General features: G+C 39.0%; 1 protein-coding gene across 9 annotated transcripts in view; it reads left to right on the forward strand.

The window, feature by feature from the left end:
- PSD3 (pleckstrin and Sec7 domain containing 3) overlaps positions 1-18,950 on the forward strand; it is a 404,084-nt gene that overhangs the window by 327,263 nt on the left and 57,871 nt on the right. For all 9 annotated transcript variants that reach the window (XM_061134564.1, XM_061134566.1, XM_061134568.1 and 6 more), the window contains one exon: positions 6,580-6,650. In XM_061134564.1, coding sequence (XP_060990547.1) covers positions 6,580-6,650 — 71 coding nt within the window. The remainder of the gene's footprint in view (positions 1-6,579; positions 6,651-18,950) is intronic.

The raw sequence follows: 18,950 nt of genomic DNA on the forward strand, positions 1-18,950 counted from the left end.
GGAACTGTTATGTCCTTAAATTTCCCTTGTGTCCTAGCCTGGCAGGGCCTGCATTGTTATCCTTGAAGCCATAACTTAAGGAATTCTTTCTCATCAATGTGGATATGGCTTACTGACCTCCTCTACCATTTGGGGGGAAAAATGATATTTTTTTCGTTTTACTAGGGCAATGGAAGAATGTTTTTCAAGCCAACAGACAGGAAAGAAAGGTTAAATGTATTAAAAGAAAAGAACTGTACCTACTATGTCTTTCTATGATTCTTAAGTCTGTCTGATGTTAAACTTGAAGAAAAGAAAAAAGTAGATAGTCAGGGAACCCGCAGTGAGGAGTGGTCAAAAACAGGCCAAGATTTTGATGAAAATAGAAACATTGGAACAGTAAGATCTTAAGCGCAATCTGCTCCCAGTGGAGTTCAGAAGAACTTAGAGAACGCCATGCAGATAAAACCTCTGCATGAAGCTTATACCTTTTGGTGAATTAATAAAACAAAACAATAAAAATACACAAATAATACATAATATAAAAATACATGAATAACAATTAACTTTACCTACCATCACTAATCATTACTGAATATTTCATTGCTTGGAAGTATTTATACCTTGGGAATAATCACTGCTTGGGAGTGTTTCATACCTTCCTCTTCATGCAGAAAGGGGGACAGCTGTGCTTTCATTCTCAGTGGTACATTCAATATTTTTTAAAGACCGGTGGTAATAACTGTACTTTGTATTTCCAAGAAGACTTCTTCAAATGTGTAATAAAGATGAGATCAGAACATTAAGAAGAACTGGTTTATAATGTTGAAGATTTAATGATAGTTCCACTACCACTTAGGTTTGGAACAACTGCCAGTTTCTCTTTTGCAGAAATGTGTAGTGTGTGTGTGTGTGTGTGTATGAGAGAGAGAGAAAGAGAGAGATGTAGAATAATCAGAGGCCTGTTGACTTTTTTTGTTTCTTTTTTAATTTGAATATCACCCCTGTGTCTCAGAGTTAATCAAGTCGCTGTTGCTGAGTCTGGTTTGACCAGTGTTTCCCTGCAGACAAACCAGAGTAAAAGTGACCGGCACACTGGGGCACCGCGTGCTCCAGGTTAGTGAAGTCTCAGAGTCTGTGTCTGCGGGATGGAGAATATAGAAGTGGGCTTCAGTTTTGGACGGTTTTCACACACGCCCAGTTTTGGAACAGTGCTTAAAACAAGCGTGTTCTCAGCAGTGTCAGCCGCTGCTGCGGCAGTTATTACCGCTCTGCAGAGAGCTGGACGAGCAGCGTCCAGAGGGCAGACGCAGGGTCCTGCCTCCGGCCAGGGCGCCACTGTGGTGAGCCTAGATGCCTCTGAAGGCGTCGGTGAGATCAGATAACACACCTGACTTGCACCCCCCACCCCCCACCTCCATCCTATCTTCTCCTTCCCTGCCCACTGTGTTTATTTTAATGGAGTAGCAAGCCTGACCTTGCAAAGGATTGTCACCTGGAGTTTCCCCTGAATGTATCCGTAGCACAGGCTTCCTTGTCTCAACTGTGCTAATTGGTTGGTTTGAAATCCAAACAAAGGTAGCCCCCTCAGTAGCTTCCTCCACCTCTCAGAACTGCAAATATAGTTAATGATGGAAATCTCAAAATAGAGGCAGAGAAACCCAACTGAAAGGATTGTTTGGATCAAAGGGTGTTTATAGTGCTTGCCCAGGGCTCAGGGCACATGGTGTGGGTGCCGAGTTACCACCCCCCTCCTTCTCCAGTTCTTCATCTTGACTGTGCACTTCTGTCCACATTGTGGGCTTTCTCTCTCGTGGGGTGGTTATAGTAGCGTCCTCACTGGTGTTCCTTGTTCTAGTTTCGCTCATCTGGTCTGCACCTCTTATCTCCTCATCCTGCTACAAATGAATTCTAGATTATAAAATTTGTGAATAAATTAAAGAAAGAACTAGAAAGTCCTTTTGCTAATATGATGGCCTAAGAATTCCAAAACTCGTACATTATAAAACATCTAAAAGTGATTAAAATATTTTTTTCCTTTATTTATTTATTTATTTTTTCAGTGGGTTTTTTCATACATTGATATGCATCAGCCATAGATTTACACGTATTCCCGATCCCGATCCCCCCTCCCACCTCCCTCTCCACCCGATTCCTCTGGGTCTTCCCAGTGCACCAGGCCCAAGCACTTGTCTCATGCATCCCACCTGGGCTGGTGATCTGTTTCACCATAGATAATATACATGCTGTTCTTTCGAAACATCCCACTCTCATTAAAATATTTTTAAACACCTTTTAAACCAGTAGATGAGCCAGTAATATCGAGGCGGAAATGAATACAAATTTAGCAGGTGAGCTACCTCTGGGGCGGCTGAGCCCTCAAGGCATCCGTGGATCTGGGTGCCCCAAGAGGACTGGAGATAAAACCAGCAGCTTGCAGCACAGAGGACAGAAGAATTGGGAGTGGGAAGATGCCGATGGCATAGACTGAGAAGTCAATGTAGCAGAAGTTTCGATAGAGGAGACAATGCGGAGACAGTGTTCAACATATGATGACTGCAAGTGTTTGGAGATGATAAATGGGAAGCCAAGCAAGCTGTACCTAAATGTGACATTAAATAATACCTTCATAGGAAAAAGCTAATTGTCCACCTAGAATATTTAATGAATGAAAGACATTTTTATATGAAGAAAAATAAAAAATATTTACCACCAAAAGACTCTCACTAAAAGAACTTCTAAGTATAGATTTCAAGAGGTAGTTGAAAATGACCCCGAAGACCAACCTGAGATACAGAAATAACAAGTTAAGGTAGCAGTAAATATGAGGGGAAGTCTAAAGAGACAGTGGCCATTAATAGAAAATGTCTATTAAAGTAACCTTAAACAAAAGTAATAGACACTGTTTTCATGTTAGGCTGGAGGCAGTTGATGAGAGTTAAAGTACGCCATGATCCTATTATTTTCAAGAAGGAAAGTGGTCTTTGCAATCTGAGTACGCGTGTTAAAAATAGCCTTGAAAGCATAGACTAGTGCACAAAGCAGTATCTATTGATCAAGTTCAGCACACACCTTTTCACAGCAGGCACCCAACTATTTGTTAAAATGCGTCTGCCGACTGTCCTAGTGTTAGAGTCTACCAGCAGGGTTCATCCAGGGCCCAGTCAGTAACCTCACTCATTCCTCCCACCATGTTCATTCCGAAATGGGTTACCACTCTTTCCCCAGCCTTCTGTATTTAATGGTGTGTGTGTTGTGACATCAGATTTCACTCTTGTGCAGTTGTCATCATGAGGAACAGTGCTCCTTGTGAGGATGCGAAGCCATAGCCTCACTGTATGTGTGTGTATGTGTGTGCGTGTGTAATGACTTTACAGTCAGGGCCACTCAGGCTGCTTCTAAGCCTTTCCAGCCTGTTCCCGTGCACCGTGGTCCCTTTCTTCCCTGAATTCCACTCGTTTGCACCCATTCTGGTCCAACTGTAAAATGGAAATAATAATAATAGTGTCTTATTCTCAGCACTGTGGTGTGGATTGAACCAAGTAAGTTATAACTGACCAAAAACAGGATTAAGTTTTAAACCTCTGTGGGAACCGGAAAAGTAGAGCATGGAATACAGGGTTAATGCTCCCTGACTTAGCATCTGTCACCGTTAGGTGACTTTAGATCACAGTTCAGCTGGGATCCATTTCTAATCGACTTACTGTGGTAATGATGAAGACCTGTTAAAAGTTTTCATGAACAAGTACATGAATTTGTTACCAAACTGGTGCACTAGACCCACACTGGGTCCTAACCCAGATGGAGACTCCTTGTCTCCATCAAGGAGGTTCTTTATCTGCTAGGATTCACACACCCATTAGGACGTTGGGATGGCCATTGGGATGGCACAGGCTTTATTCAATGGCCAAAGAATGGAAAGAAGCCAGAACTTGGTTAGCAAACCAACTTCTCAACCCCATTCAGGCAGAGACACGATGTATGTCGGAGAGTCGAGCTTAAAGATAAGACTGAAAAGAGAGGGAGGGGTATTCACAAACAGGGGTGTGGTTTGAATCCGAACCTGATGCCGCCCTCCTCTTCTGTCCTTGTCAGGGCTTTGCAGTGGTTGTTGTTATTAAGTCTTTCAGTCATGTCCAGCTCTTTGTGACCCCATGGACCGCAGCACGCCAGGCTTCCCTGTCCTTCACCATCTCCTGGAGCTTGCTCAAACTCACGTCCATTGAGTCGGTGATGCCATCCAACCCTCTTATCCTCTGTTGTCCCCTTTTCCTCCTGCCTTCAATCTTTCCCAGCATCAGGGTCTTTTCTAATTGCAGTTGTTGTCATGGCGATTGTCAACTGTCCTGGTGCCAATAAATGTGTCATTTAACTAATATGGCTCAAAGTCACTAGAAGTCGTCTTCCGCCATCTTGGGTTTACTTGATTCTAACCAGTTTTTGTTTTTCTCTTTGGAGCCTCCTCCTGAAACTTAGATGAGAGGAGTTGGTTTCCATTTGAGGGAGGGGCAGAGGTATGAGTCTAGAGCAACAGCCTTAGTAACAGGTTAATAGATTTCTACATGAAAAGCAGAAAAATTGATGTGTAAATCTTTGAGCTTAAAGAATCTCAAAGTGCCACTAAATTGGTTTTAGGGCTTTGGGAACAGCCTTTCAAATCCAGGCCCTGCATTCTTCCTATGGAAAACAGAAGGGTTCCTCTGAGTTCTTTTCCAGCATTAAGCCAGTGTTTTATCTTAACTTAAATGAGTTATCCACATTTTAAAATGAAGTGGCTGAGGTTCTGAGAGGCTAGGGGACTGGTCAGGAGTGACCGAGTGAGGGCTGGTGGGTGAGAGGACCGTGGACCAGCTGGTCGGCCTTCCAGCCGACGGTCCGGCACACCGGCCGCCCCTGTCCTCCGCCGCGGCAGCTCCTGCAGCCGGCCGCCGCTGCTGGGCACACCGCTCTCACACGGCCCGGGTCGGAGTCTGACGTCTGTTAACAGAGCGCTCAGCCTTTACTTCATGTGTGTGTAGAGTGATCTGTGACTTTCTTTATAGTAGCCACTCTTTTCCTTTATAAAGAAGGTTATGGTATACATTTTTTGACCATTTATTTTTGAGTGCACATTTTTAAACCTTACATGGTGGAGACATATGGGATGGTTTTTTTTTTTTTTTTAATTTCGCCTGGAAACCTGCAGAGCGGATGTTTTGAGGCCTTTTTTTTTTTTTTTTTTTTTTTAAATTTGCCAGGTGGATATCTCAGTATGGTATTGGCAGGAGCACCTGTATTCTGTAGGTGGCTGTTCACCTAGTTTCCAAGCTTAAGGTTTCTTCAGTCAAAGGACGTTTAAAAGATGTGGTTGAAAATAATGCGCTTTCTAATTTATTCAGGCGTCCAGGTTAAAGGCAGTCAAATATTTGATAACAGAGAGAATAAAATGCCCTTCCTACATGTTGAGTAGACATGTTTAGAGAAATGGTGTTCAGGTAATAACGTTTTCTGGTTACAAGATTTTAACTTTATTAAGATTAAGAATAAATAGTAAGCTGTTTTGCTAATCTGTGCTTTTACTTTAAGATAATCTGTAAAGTTTTACATAAGTCAATACAGAAATTCTACTTTATACTCCAGGGAAATACAAAGATGAGGATTGTAAGGACTTATGGAAGAAAATTCGCCTGGAGAATTTTTGTCAAGGTGCCTAGTGTCTGCCTTGCATTATACTAGGTTCTATGAATTCTGAAGATGAAAGATGCTTGTTCTCAGGTTATTCACAGCCTACTTAAAGAGACATTTAGACAAAAAAAAAAAAAACCATGTTACAGTGTGGCAGCACCTGCTGCAGAGGTCTTACAGGTTACCACAGGAGTAATAATTAAAGTTACAGTCCCTCTGGTGGATGGGTGGGAGAAAGGCCAAGAGGGGTCCTTTTGTATTCTGAGACTTTTTTCTTAGGTCTCTCGGAAACTCTGAGGAAGCCATGAAGGCACTGTTCATGAGCCCTTGGATTAACATGTACTTCCAACATGCCATTTGCTTTTCCAGTAGTTAAGTTATGTCTACCGGAGCACGAACCGCACAGCCTTACCGCCTGGGTTCAGATTCCTCCTTCTCTTCCTACTCATATGATCGTGAGCAGGTTATGTCTCTGTCGTCAGTGTTATAGAAAGACAAGAGCAATAGTACCTACCTCTCAGGGCTATTGTGAGGATTAAATGAGACAATACTTCCTGTTACATAGTAAGGCTCAAGAAAATTTTAGTTATTATTAGTTTCGTGTGGGGACGCTAAGTCACTTCAGTGTGTTTGGCTCTTTGGGACCCTATGGACTGTAGCCTGACAGGCTCCTCTGTCCATGGAATTTTCTAGGCAAGAATACTGGAGTAGGTTGCCGTGCCCTCCTCCAGGGGATCTTCCCAACCCAGGGATCAAACCCAAGTCTCCTGTGGCTCCTGCATTGCAGGCGAATTCTTCACCACTGAGCCATGTTAGTCTCGGTAGCAAATAAACCAGGAGCATTGGAGAACAGTTACCACATTGACCTTTCAGGTTCTCATTCTAAAATGCAAATTTCTGTCAAATTAAATTTTTCCATTTGTTTTCCTTTTCTAGCTCCAAGAGGCAAGCGAGGATGGAAGACCTTTTATGCTGTACTAAAGGGAACAGTGCTTTACTTGCAAAAGGTAAACGTAGATACGTAAGAAAGGAAGCCCGCAAAACTTTATGGAGTGATAATTAGACAAGTTACCTAGAAAATATTCACTTTGTACAAAGAGGCCACATCAAGCAGAAAGATTGTTTAATTGATCTCTAAACTCTTTTTTAGATTTTTTTTTTTGTTTCTGGTGAAAAAAGTTGTTTTGGAAATTATTTATATAGTGTATATATTACATTTTACAAATATAAAAGATTATATACATGTATATATGAGTGTCTGTGATCAGAGGGAATGGATGAGCTGTGTTCTAATTACATTCAATTAGAAATGTTGAATATAAGTTGATACATTAGATTTCTTATTGTTGTTCAAGTACAGATTGTGGTAACACTTGTTTCAGTGGATATTTATAATGTGAAGTTACACCCCTCGTGTATTTAGTTATTTATCTTCGTTTGGATCCTACCTAAATCTAGAAACACATTTTCATTCAAGCCCTGATATTTAACAATGCAAGTGTATTCCAGTTACCTGGGTAAGTGTCTGGCAAGACCATTTCCTGGCAGGATTCTTTCTTCTAGTCCCCAAATCTGGAAGTTAGTTTGGTATCCAGTTGGCATGTTCTGGCCTCTGCAGGGTAGTTCCTGGAGCCCCTCCTCCCTAGTTCTGTGTGTGGAGGTGGGGAAGTCGAGTCTTGATCAGGAGAAGGTGCACCCCCGTCCCAGGGCCCAGCGGGACTCTAACTCCACAGTGAAGGGAGGCTCGGAATTGTAACAACACTGCCCTTGGTGGTGACTGTTAGGAAATATTTTTTTCTTTTTAATGTGATTTAAAAAAACATAACATGAGATCTTCCTCAATAAAATTTTAAGTTAATAGTGCAGTGTTATCAACTTTATAAGCACCATGTTGTGCAGTAAATCTCTAGACATTTTCCATCTTGCATGACAAACAATACCAATGAGCGGCCTCTGGCAGCCTCCTTTCTACTCTCCATTTCTGTAAATTTGACTCTCTCAGATGCTTTACACAAAGTAGCACCAAGCTGTGTTCATCCATGACGGGCTGATTTCCCTTAAAGTTACGTCCTAAATGTCCATCCAGCATGTGACAGGATTTTCCTCTTTTTTATGACTGAACAGTGTTCCATGGTTTACTTCATCTTCTTTTTCTGTAACTTCATCCATGGACATTTGTGTTCTTTCCACCTCTTGGTTATTGTGAGCAGTGCTTCAGAGAAAATGGTGTACAGACATTTCTTTGAGATCCTGATTTCAGTTCCCAGAAGTGGAATTTCTGGATCATATGGTAGTCCTACTTTAAATTTTTCTAGGAACCTCTCTACTGTTTTTCACAACAGTTGAATCATTTTAAATTTACACCAACGATGGCCAGGAGTTGCAGTTTTTCCACATGCATTTCAACATGTGTTATTTTTAGAAAATTTTGTTTAACAGTGGCTATCCTGACAAGTGTGCAATGATACTTCATTGTGATTTACACTGTGATTTATACTAATCCTAATGATTAGTGGGGTTGAGCATTTTTTTCCGTATCCCTGTTGACCAAATATGTGTTGTCTGTTCAGATCCTTTGACCAGTTTTTAATCAGGTTATTTCGTTTTTTGTTTTTGAGTTGTAGGAATTCCTTACATATTTTGAACATTAATTCCTTATCATATATATCATTTTCAGGCGATTTCTCCCATTCCATAGGTGACCTTTTCACTCTCTCGATTGTCTCCCTAATTAGGGTTAGGGTTGGGGTTAGGGTTAGTGTTAAGGTTAGTGGGGTTAGGGTTAGGGTTAAGGTTAGTTGGGTTAGGGTTAGGGTTTACGGTTAGGGTTAGTTGTGCAGAAGGGTTTTGGATTAGGGTTAGGGTTAGTTGTGCAGAAGGGTATAAGGTTCGGGTCAGGGTTAGTTGTGCAGAAGGGTTTTAGGTTAGGTTTAGTGTTAGGGTTAGGGTTAGTTGTGCAGAAGGGTTTTAGGTTAGGTTTAGGGTTAATGTTACTTGTGCAGAAGGATTTTAGGTTAGGGTTAGGGTTAGTTGTGCAGAAGGGTTTTAGGTTAGGGTTAGGATTAGTTGTGCAGAAGGGTTTTAGGGTTAGTTAGTGTTAGGGTTAGTTTGGTTGGGGTTATGGTTAGTTGAATTAGGGTTAGGTTTAGAGTTAGGGTTAGTTGTGCAGAAGGGTTTTAGCTTTAGTTCCTTTTCTCTATTTTTGCTTTTGTTGCCTGTTGTTTTGTTTAGGGTTAGGGTTAGTGGTGCAGAAGGGTTTTAGATTAGGTTTAGGGTTAGGGTTCGTTGTCCTGAAGGGTTTTTGTTTAGGGTTAGGGTTAGAATTAGTTGTGCAGAAGGGTTTTAGGTTAGGGTTAGGGTTAGGGTTAGTTGTGCAGAAGGGTTTTAGGATTAGCTACTGTTAGGGTTAGTTTGGTTAGGGTTATGGTTAGTTGAATTAGGATTAGCTTTAGGGTCAGGGTTAGTTGTGCAGAAGGGTTTTAGCTTTAGTTCCTTTTCTCTATTTTTGCTTTTGTGCCTGTTGTTTTGGTTAGGGTTAGGGTTAGCGTTAGGGTTAGTTGTGCAGAAGGGTTTTAGGTTTAGGGTTAGGGTTAAGTTTAGAAGGGTTACAGTTAGGGTTAGGGTTTGTTGGGTTAGGGTTAGTATTAGTTGGGTTAGAGTTAGGGTTAGTTGTGCATAAGGGTTTTAGGTTTAGTTTCTTTTCTCTATTTTTGCTTTTGTTGCCTATTGTTTTGGTGTCATATACCAGAAATCATTGCCAGTATCAATGCCAAGAAGCTTTTCCTCTGTGTTGTCTTCCAGGAGTTTTGTAAGGTATTAAGCTCTTAAGTTCACGATGAGTTCCCTGTTGTATGTGGTGTTTGTTGAGGATGAACTTGCATTCTTTTTCACGTGGATACCCAGTTTTCCTGTATCATTTGTTGAATAGACTCTTTTCTCCTTGGTGTGCTTTTGGGACCCTTGGAAGATCAGTTTTTGGCATTGTTTCTGGGCTCTCTATTCTGTTACAGTGGTCTAGATGTATATCTTTATACCACTACCATAATTTTTTTTGTTATTATGGCTTTGTAATATGTTTTGAAGTGAGGAAATATGAGGATTATAAATTTGTTATTCTTTCTCAAGACAGCGTATTTAGGATCCTTTATAACTCCATATCAATGTTAATGTAAATTTTGCAGTTTCTTCAAAACTGCCTTTGGAATTTTGATAAGGATTGCATTGAATCTGTAGATGACTTTAGATAGTATAAGCATTTTGACAATATTCAGTCTTCTAATCCATGAACATGGGATGTCTTTCTCTTTATTTTTGTCTTTATATTCTCTCAACAATGTTTTGTATCTTTTATTATATAAGTTTTTCACTTCCTTCATTAAGTTTATTCCTAAAGTATTTTATTGTTTTTGATGCTGTTATAAATGGGATTGTTTTCTTAACTTCCTTCTCACATTGTTCATTGTTAGTTTACAGAAGTACAGTTGATTTTTGTATCCTACAACTTCGTTGAATTTATTTCTTATTTCTAACAGTTCTTTTGTGGAATCTTTAGAGTTTTCTGTATTTAAAGTCATGGAATCTGTAAACAAAGATAATTTTACTTTTTCCTTTCCAATTTGGATGCCTTTAAGTTTTTTTTCTTCTCTGATGGCTATGGCTGTATTAAATAGAAGTGCCAAGAGTGGGCATTTTTGTCTTTTTCTTTTATTAGAAGTAAAAGCCTTCAGTTTTTTGCCATTTCACATATGATGTTAGCTGTGGGCTTTTTATATGGTCTTTATCATATTGAAGTAATATCTTTTTATTCCTAGTTTGTTGAATGTTTTTTATCACGTGAAAGGTTGTTGAATTTTTACTAAATGCTTTTTCTATATCTATGGAGATGATCATGTGATTTGAACATTTATTATGTCAGTGTGATTTACCACACTAATTGATTTTCATAAGTTGAAGCATCCTTGCATTCCTGGGGTAAATCCCACTTGGTCATGATGTATGCCTGTTTCATAATATGATGTTGGATTTGGTTTGCTGGTATTTTGTTGAGAATTTTTGCATCTATATTCACTAGGGATATTGATCTCTAGTTTTCTTTTCTTATAGTATCTTTTTCTGTTTTTTTATATCAGGCTAATACTGGCCTCATGAAATGATTTTAGAAGTTTCTCTCTGCTTAAATATTTTTTAAGAATTTGAAGAAGATTGGTTTTAATTTAAATTGGTCCCATTTTAGAAGTTGGGTAGAATTTATTGTGAAGCTGAATGGTCCTAGACTTTTCTTTGTTGGCAGGTTTTTGATTACTGATTAAATCTACATGCCAGTTATAGGTCCACTCTGATTTTTATTTATTCATGATTCAGTTTTGGCAAATTATGTGTTTCTAGGGGTTTATCCATTTCTTCTGGATTATCCGGTTTGTTGGTATGTAATTCTTCATAGCTGTTTCTTACGTTTTTGTTTCTCTGATACTAGTTGTAATGTCTCATTTTTCATTTCTTATTTTATTCGCGTCTTCTCTCTTTCTTAGTAGTCTAGCTAAAGGATTGTCATTGTTATTGTTATTTAAAAAAAAAAAAACTATTTCATTGATTTTTCCCCTTCTGTTTTATAGTCTCTATTTCATTTATTTCTGTAATCTCTTTTTTGAGGGAAATGAATTGTATTTAGCTGTTGGTATTTTGAAGATTTACTCTTCTTTTGCAAAAATGTTTTTAAGACAACTTCATTAAGATGGACACGCTTGAGGTATGATACTAAAATTAGTGATTTCACATCTAAGACAGTATTTGTAAATCAGTAAAAATTACCACTATTTAATTGTTTTTTGTTTTAGCACATAAAGATAGGTTTTTGTTTTTAAGACAAGTTATCTCAAATGCATGTTTTAAAAATATAGTTCTACTTTATACCAAACTTGAAATATGTAGCAAAAATTAGCCTAATGATCAGTATCCAAGCTTATTATGTCTTCAGAATTTCATTCTGTGGTGCAAGGTGTTTATTATTTTTTTTTTTTATGTTACATTGAGATGAATCCTTTGTGTATATAAAGTCCACTTGCTAACAAGGGCCACAGTGAAGCCATGTAAACTCCCTAATGATTGTATCTGTGTCAATGCATTTGGCACCAACATTTTGTAGACAGGGCTCTAAGCAACTTTGACAAATATCGGTTGCTATCCTGATATTCTTTGCCGTTCTCCCACTTACTATTTTTCTTTTGTTTGTTTGTTTTATTTAAGTATAGTTGACCTACAACACTATGTTAGTTTCTAAGATTCAACATAGTGAGTTGATAGTTTCTATACATTACAAAATGAGCACCACAATAAGTCAAGTTTCTGTTACCATATCAAGTTACTATATTTTATTGACTGTATTCCCCATGCTGTACATTTGATCTGCGTGACTCCTTTATTTGGGAACGAAAGTGTTACCCTCTTAATCTCGCTCACCTGTTTCACGCATCCCTCCACCCTTCTCCCCTCTGGCAGCCACTGGTTTGTCCTCTGTATCCGTGACTCTCCTTCTGCTTTGTTACATTGGGTTTGTTTTTTGGATTGTACATGCAGGTGAAATCATTTGTCTTTTTCTGAAATATTTCAGTTAGCATCATAGCCTCTAGCTCCATCCATATGACCACAGATGGCAAGATTTCACTCTCTTCTCTTGCTTAGTAATATTCTGTCATTTATGTTTTCATACACGCCACATTCATCTGTCAGTGAACATTCAGGTTGCTTTCATATCTTGGCTATTGTAAATAATGCTGCAGTGAACCTGGAAGTGTACGAATCATTTTAAAATGGCCTTTTTGTTTTCTTCAGAAAATTACCCAGAAATGGAATTGCTGGATCTTATGATAGTTCTAATTTTTAAATTTTAAGGAATGTCTAAACTGTTTTTCATGTGGCTGCACCAGTTTACATTCCCACTAGCAGTGCCCAAGGATTCCCATCTCCACACCCTTGCCAACACATATTTGTTTTCTTTTGGATTACAGCCATTCTGACAGGTATGAGGTAATATCTCATTGTGGTCTTGATTTGCATTTCCTTGATGATTAGTGATGTTGAGCATCTTTTCCTCCATCTGTTGGCCATCTGTATATCTTCTTTGGAAAATATCTTTTTAAATCTTCTGCCCATAATTCAGTTTGTTGTTTTATTTTGTTTTGATGTTGGGTTATATGGAATCTTTATATATTTAGGATATTAACTCCTTATCAGATACTGTTGCTTCAGAGATCTCTTGTAGTTCTTTTTTGTTCCTTTTTCTTCTTTTGCTTTCTTCCCTTGTGATTTGATGGCTACCTTTGTGTTATGTTTAGAGTCATTTCTTTTTTGTGTGCATATATCTGTTACGCCTTGTAGTTACCATGAAGGTCATATAAAACATGTGTATTTGTGTGTGTGTGTATGTTTATTTTAAGTTAATGATCACTTAAGTTTGAATACATTCCAACAACCCTGCAGTTTTAGTCACCTCTCACCACATTTAATGTTTTAGACATCATTTTACATCTTTCCGTGTGTGAATCCCTTAACTACTTACTGTGAATAGAGATGATTTCACTACTTTTTCTTTTAGTGTTCCTACTAGCTTTATAACTGTCTTATCTACTACCTTTACTATTTGTTTGCTTTTACCAATGAGCATTTTCCTTTCATAAGTCTCATATTTCTAGTTGTAGTATTTTCTTTCTTCACTTAGAAAAATCTCTCTACGATTTCTTGTAAAGCCAGTTAAGTGGTGACAAACTGTTTACTCATCTGTAAAACTCTTTATCCCTCCTTCAAATCTAAATGACAGCCTAAGATATTCTTGGTTGTAGGGTGTTTCTTTTCTTGGTTGTAGGGTGTTTTCTTTTCCCCTTCCATTACTTTAATCATATCATGCCGCATCCTTCTGGCCTGCAAAGTTTCTGATGTAAAATCAGCTGATAGTCTTATGGGAATTCCCTGATACATAACTGGCGGCTTGTCTCTCTCTGATTTTAAGAATCTCCCTCTATCTTTCATCCTTGCCATTTTAATTATGATGTTTCTTGATGTGTTTAGGTAGGTTGGTTACACTTCTTAACCTTGGAGAAGGGCCTTATTTAGGAGATGTCCTTCAGGACCCAGCAGCATACTCCTCTCGTCACGAGAGCTCTATGAGCTGTTGGGCCCTTCTTTAGTCGCACAGTCGGGACCTGCGGGCGGACTGGAAGGCAGGCTACCCCTGGCCTGGTTGGCGGCCAGCCCTGCCTTCTGTGGCGGCTGCCTAACTACTGGTGTGTGTCGCCAGGTCCCGGCGCAGCTGGCTGGAGGGCTCGGAGGTGGTGCTAGGGATAACGTCAGCCTCTGGTGGTGGGGCTGGATCTCAGGGTGGCTGGCTGTGGGACCTGGGTGGCCTGATTTTTTGCCCTAATCTTAATGTTTCCTTCCTTTTACTAATTTGGGCTTAGTTTTGTTTGTTTGTTTTTTTTTTTAATTTCTTGACATGTAAAGTTAGGTTGTTTTGTTTTTTTAATCTATAAAGTTGCTTGTACTGTAATCTCATAAATTTTCTTATGTTGTATTTTCATTTACCTTTGTCTCAAGATATTTTCTGATTTCTCTTCTGACCCACTGATTATTCAGGAATATGTTGTTTAATTTCCACATACTTGTAATTGTGCCGTTTTCTTTCAACTGTTAATTTCTAGTTTCATCCTGTTGTGATTAGAACACACTTGGTATGATGTCAGGTGTCTTAAACTTGTTGAGACGTGTTTTATAAGCGAACCTGTAATCCGCCCAGGAGAATGCTCTGTGTGCACTTTGGAAGAACATGTATTCTGCTACTCCTGGATGGAGTGTTCTTCATATGTCTTTGAGGTCCATTTTGTCTACAGTGTTTATCTTATTCTTTGTTTCCTTGTTCATCTTATGTCTGGATTTTCTGCTATTATTGAGAGGATTGTATTGAAATTCCCCAATATTATTGTATTGCTATCAGTTTCTCCTTTCAGTTCTGTCTGTATATGCTTCATATGTTTGTGTGTTCTGGTATTATGTATATATGTACTTTTAACTATTACAGCTTCCTGGTAATTTGATCCTTTTATCATTATATAATAGCCTTCTTTGTCTTTTTTTGCAGTTTTGTCTCCAATAAGTATGACTCTCTTTTGGTTACATTGTGCATGAATATCCTTTTCCATTTCTTAATTTTCAGCCTATATGTACCTTTATGCATAAAGTGAGTCTTACAGACAACATATAGTTAGGTCTTTTTTTTTTTTTAATCCATTCAGAGACTCTGTATTGATTGGGGAATTTAGTTTATTTACAGTTAGAGTAATTATTGATGCAGAAGTACTTACTATTTGCATTTTGTAAATTGTTTTCTCTTTCGTGGCTTTTTTGACACTTTTTCTTTGTTATCCTCTCCCTTGTGTTTTGTTGATATTTTATAAAAGCATAATTTGATTGCCTTCTCACCTTTCATGTGTCATCCGTTGGTATTGTCTTTGTGGTTACCATGAGTCTCACATAGCACATGTTATAGTTCTAAGTCGTCCTTTTTAAGCTGATAACAACTTAACTTTAATCACATATAAGAACTCTGCACTTTTTCTTTTCCCTCCTCACACATGATTTGTCTTGATGTGAGGATTTGTTTCTTTTTATATTGTGTATCCACTAGCAAGTTTTGTGTTTATAGTTGCTCCTATACTTTCCTATTTTAACTTTTGTGCTACAGTTAGCTGTGATTTGCTCACTGCTGCTGGAATGTTTCATTATCCTGTATTTTTCTATGTATTTACCTTTACCAGTGAGATTTATATTTCATCTTCTTTCTCTTATATTCCCAGTGCTGCTGTTTCGTTTCCTTTCATTTCAAAGTCTTTTGTTTTCATTACACTTTCTGTAAGTCAGATCTAGCAGTGACACATTCCCTCAGTTTTTGCTTACCTGGGAAATTCTTCATCTCTCTTTCGCTTTTAAAGGAGTCATTTGCTGGGTACAGTGTTCTTGGTTTACAGGCTTTTCCCCTCCACCCACCAGCATTCTCAGTCTGTCATCCTGCTCTCCTCTTCTAATCTGCAGGGTTTCTGCTGAGCAGTCCTGCGAACATCTTAAGAAATTCCCTTGAATATGACAAGCCTCTCTTTAATTGCTGATTTGGAAATTCTGTCTTCACTTTTTCCTTGACAGTTTGATTGTAATGTGTCTTTGTGTCGATCTGTGGGTGAGGGTATCTTAATTTGAGACTATTGGACTTCTTGGATCTGGATGTCCATCTTCCTCCTCAGGTTTGTTAAGTATCTGGCCACTGTTTCTTTCAGTAAGCTCTCTGCCTGTTAGTTTTTCTCTTCTCCTTCTGGGACTCTACTAATAGGTATCTTGTCCAGTTGACAGTGTCCTGTAAATCTCCTAGGCTGCTTTTCTCTTCTGTTTTTTTTCCCATTTGTCCCTCTGACGGCATCATTCCAGTGCTTCTGTCCTCGGCTACCGCTTCCTTCCTCTGTGTGTAAGTCTGCTGATGGTGATTCTAGTGAATGTGTCATTGTATGCGTTAGTCTCGAAATCTCTGTTTCAGATTTTTAAATTTTTTCTTTGTTGATATTCTCATTTTTTTGTTCATGCATCATTTTCTTGAGCCAATTGAGACTCTTTATGATGGTTAATTTTTAATGCTTTGTCACATACATTGTATACCTTTCTTTTTTATGGTCAGTTTCTGGAGATTTATTTTATTCCTTTGATTGGGCCTGGACAATGAATGGACAATGTCCAAATGATTGGACATTTTGACAATCCTTGGACAATGATTTACTTTTTCTTTTACTCTACTTGTTAACAGAAACATTTTAAAATTAAAAGTTCTTCAGAAGCTTATTTTTTGGTCAGTCTAGTATCTGATAACTATGAAATTAAAAGTCAAATGGTTTTTACTTTTTCCTCTTTACAGAATTTGCAAAAAACGTTCATTTTTGATTGCTCACAATATTTTCCATTAAATAGCTTTATCATAATTTAATTTTTCCTATTTTCAAACATACCCTCATTTCAGCTTTTTACAGTTATGATATACTGTGCACATCTCTATTTCTTGAGAATAGATTCTCGGAAGTATCATTGGTCACAGGGACAGAGTGGGAACTGTTTGAGATTATTGAAATCTACTGCTAAATTAACTTCGAGGAATATTGAACAGCCTTGTCTCTCAAAGTAATTTATGACAATATCTGTCCCACCACAGCCTTTCCTCACTGCAGTAATTATTAGCATTTGGGTATTTAAACGTAAAGGCCTCATTTTTTTAGGTTTTTGTTTTTGGTGCACAAACACATGCCCTTACACACTTGCCACACTCCAAAGCTGCCTTTCCACACTTGTGTTTCACTGGGGAAGAAAATACACTTGAAATAATGGCAATACTGAATTGGGCGGCAGCCTGGGAGGGCATCCACATTTGCACCACTGAGATAATAAACTGTTTGGGATGGAAGCAGAAGTGTTGGGGAGGGACATATGTGATTTATTTTCATTTTAACCATTTCAAAATGTTATCGTAATGACCTATATAATAAAATTGAAAGCATTATTCTTTTTTCAGACCACTGTTTCTTAGGAGTCGCCCAGATCAATATTTAAAAGGACCTTGGCTGTCCTATATCAACCTTTTACATACTACCAGAGCAGCTTTGTAAGGAGCACCATTATAATTCTCTTCTACAGGCACTTTTTTCCAATGTCTAGATTGAGAACTATGTCTAATGTTAACAAAACCTCTTGTTTTCTTCCTTTTGGGATAGATTAGGTAAGGGATGTTAGACTATGGGACACTTCACCTTGGACTAGAGCTCTTTTCATAGTTAAGTTCCCTTGCAGAGATAGGGATGGAGACAGCTGAAACCCAAAGATTGTAAAGAAAGTTATCTGGGACATCCTTCTAAAATGTACACTTTACTTTGAGGGATCAAACAAATGGAGAAATAGAGACTCTGATGTTAGGTGATTATTCATGTTCTTAGGTGGCCGGATATCTTGTATTGTCTTTGTTTTCTTATGGAGCCAGCACAGCTTCTAATTTATACGTCAACTGCTTTGGCCTTTGCCAAAGCACCATGTGTATACATGCTGGGCCCACATTGGTCCTTTCAGCTAGATTTGCCTCTGCAGGGAATGGCCCTTTGAAATTAAATTTCACATATCACAGCTGTTTCCCCAGCATCAATCCTATTCTCTTGGCTTACTTTGTCATTTTCTTTAAAACCTCTATGAGGGGCCGAGTTGTCTTTGGCAAAATCATTTCATTGAATACCTAGTCACAGGATTTCCGCCCACTCCATCCCAGGGTGAGCCTGGGAAGAGAGAAAAACATTCTTGCATTCAGCCTTTGACAGAGGTGATGCACAGAGAGAGGCTGTTTCCAAGTCAACAGCTCTGCCTTTCTCACTGTCCTCTCCCTCGGATAAGGGAATTGAGTTGTTTGACTCGTTCAGACATCAAAGAGAAAGGGCCCTATGTTGACAAGGGACTGACTTTGTCAATTCTGAAGTGTCACCATCAGTTGGATTAAAGCTACAAAATTAGGTTGCACCTTCATATTTATGGTACCTCTAGAGTGTGGCAGACGGGCACTTGGGGAAAACTGGGTGAGATTCCTTTCGTAAAGTGAAAAATGGGACCCAAAGGAAATGATGCATTTGTTCAGGAGCGTGTGGGTAGCGCTGTGGTTATCTCTCGGGCTGCTGCTTTGTGTTCGGATGGAGCATAGCCTGAGAAGGGGCACCCTGTTCTGTATCCAGGCCAAACTCCCTTCTTACTGTTGTGAGTGCTCTTTGAAAGAAAAGGAGGGGCTGGAAAAATGTGACAAGTGTTTAAAGTCTCAGCATAGCAGTCATCTAATATCTATTCAGAACTTTGCACAGATCCTAGAGCCTAGCTCATCAACCAGTAGAAGCGTCATCATCGTAGGCCAGGTTCTTGGATGGATATATCTGCTCTGGTGTTTTATTAGTTTCTTCCTAACTTGTAAGATTTTTTAAAAAAAACAAAAGGAGAGGCTATGCAAATGTGAAGACCCCCTGGACCTCTACATCTGAAAATGCCAAGCACTGTGAGGCTAACCGGGAGCTGTCTGCTGCCCACTGCCCCAGGGGCACCCCCCGGACACTGAGCTGCCTGCCAGCATCAGCAGGCGCCAGCTCCTAGACCTCTTCCTCTTTAAATTACCTCCAGAGTATAGAGTGTATCGGAGGCTCCGCACTGATTCAGCATGTGTCCTGCAAAGGGCTCCTCACGTCCCACTGCTGGCTAATCCTTAACCT

Source organism: Dama dama, chromosome 32 (genome assembly GCF_033118175.1).
Source record: "Dama dama isolate Ldn47 chromosome 32, ASM3311817v1, whole genome shotgun sequence".
Classification (NCBI taxonomy): Eukaryota; Metazoa; Chordata; class Mammalia; order Artiodactyla; family Cervidae; genus Dama; species Dama dama.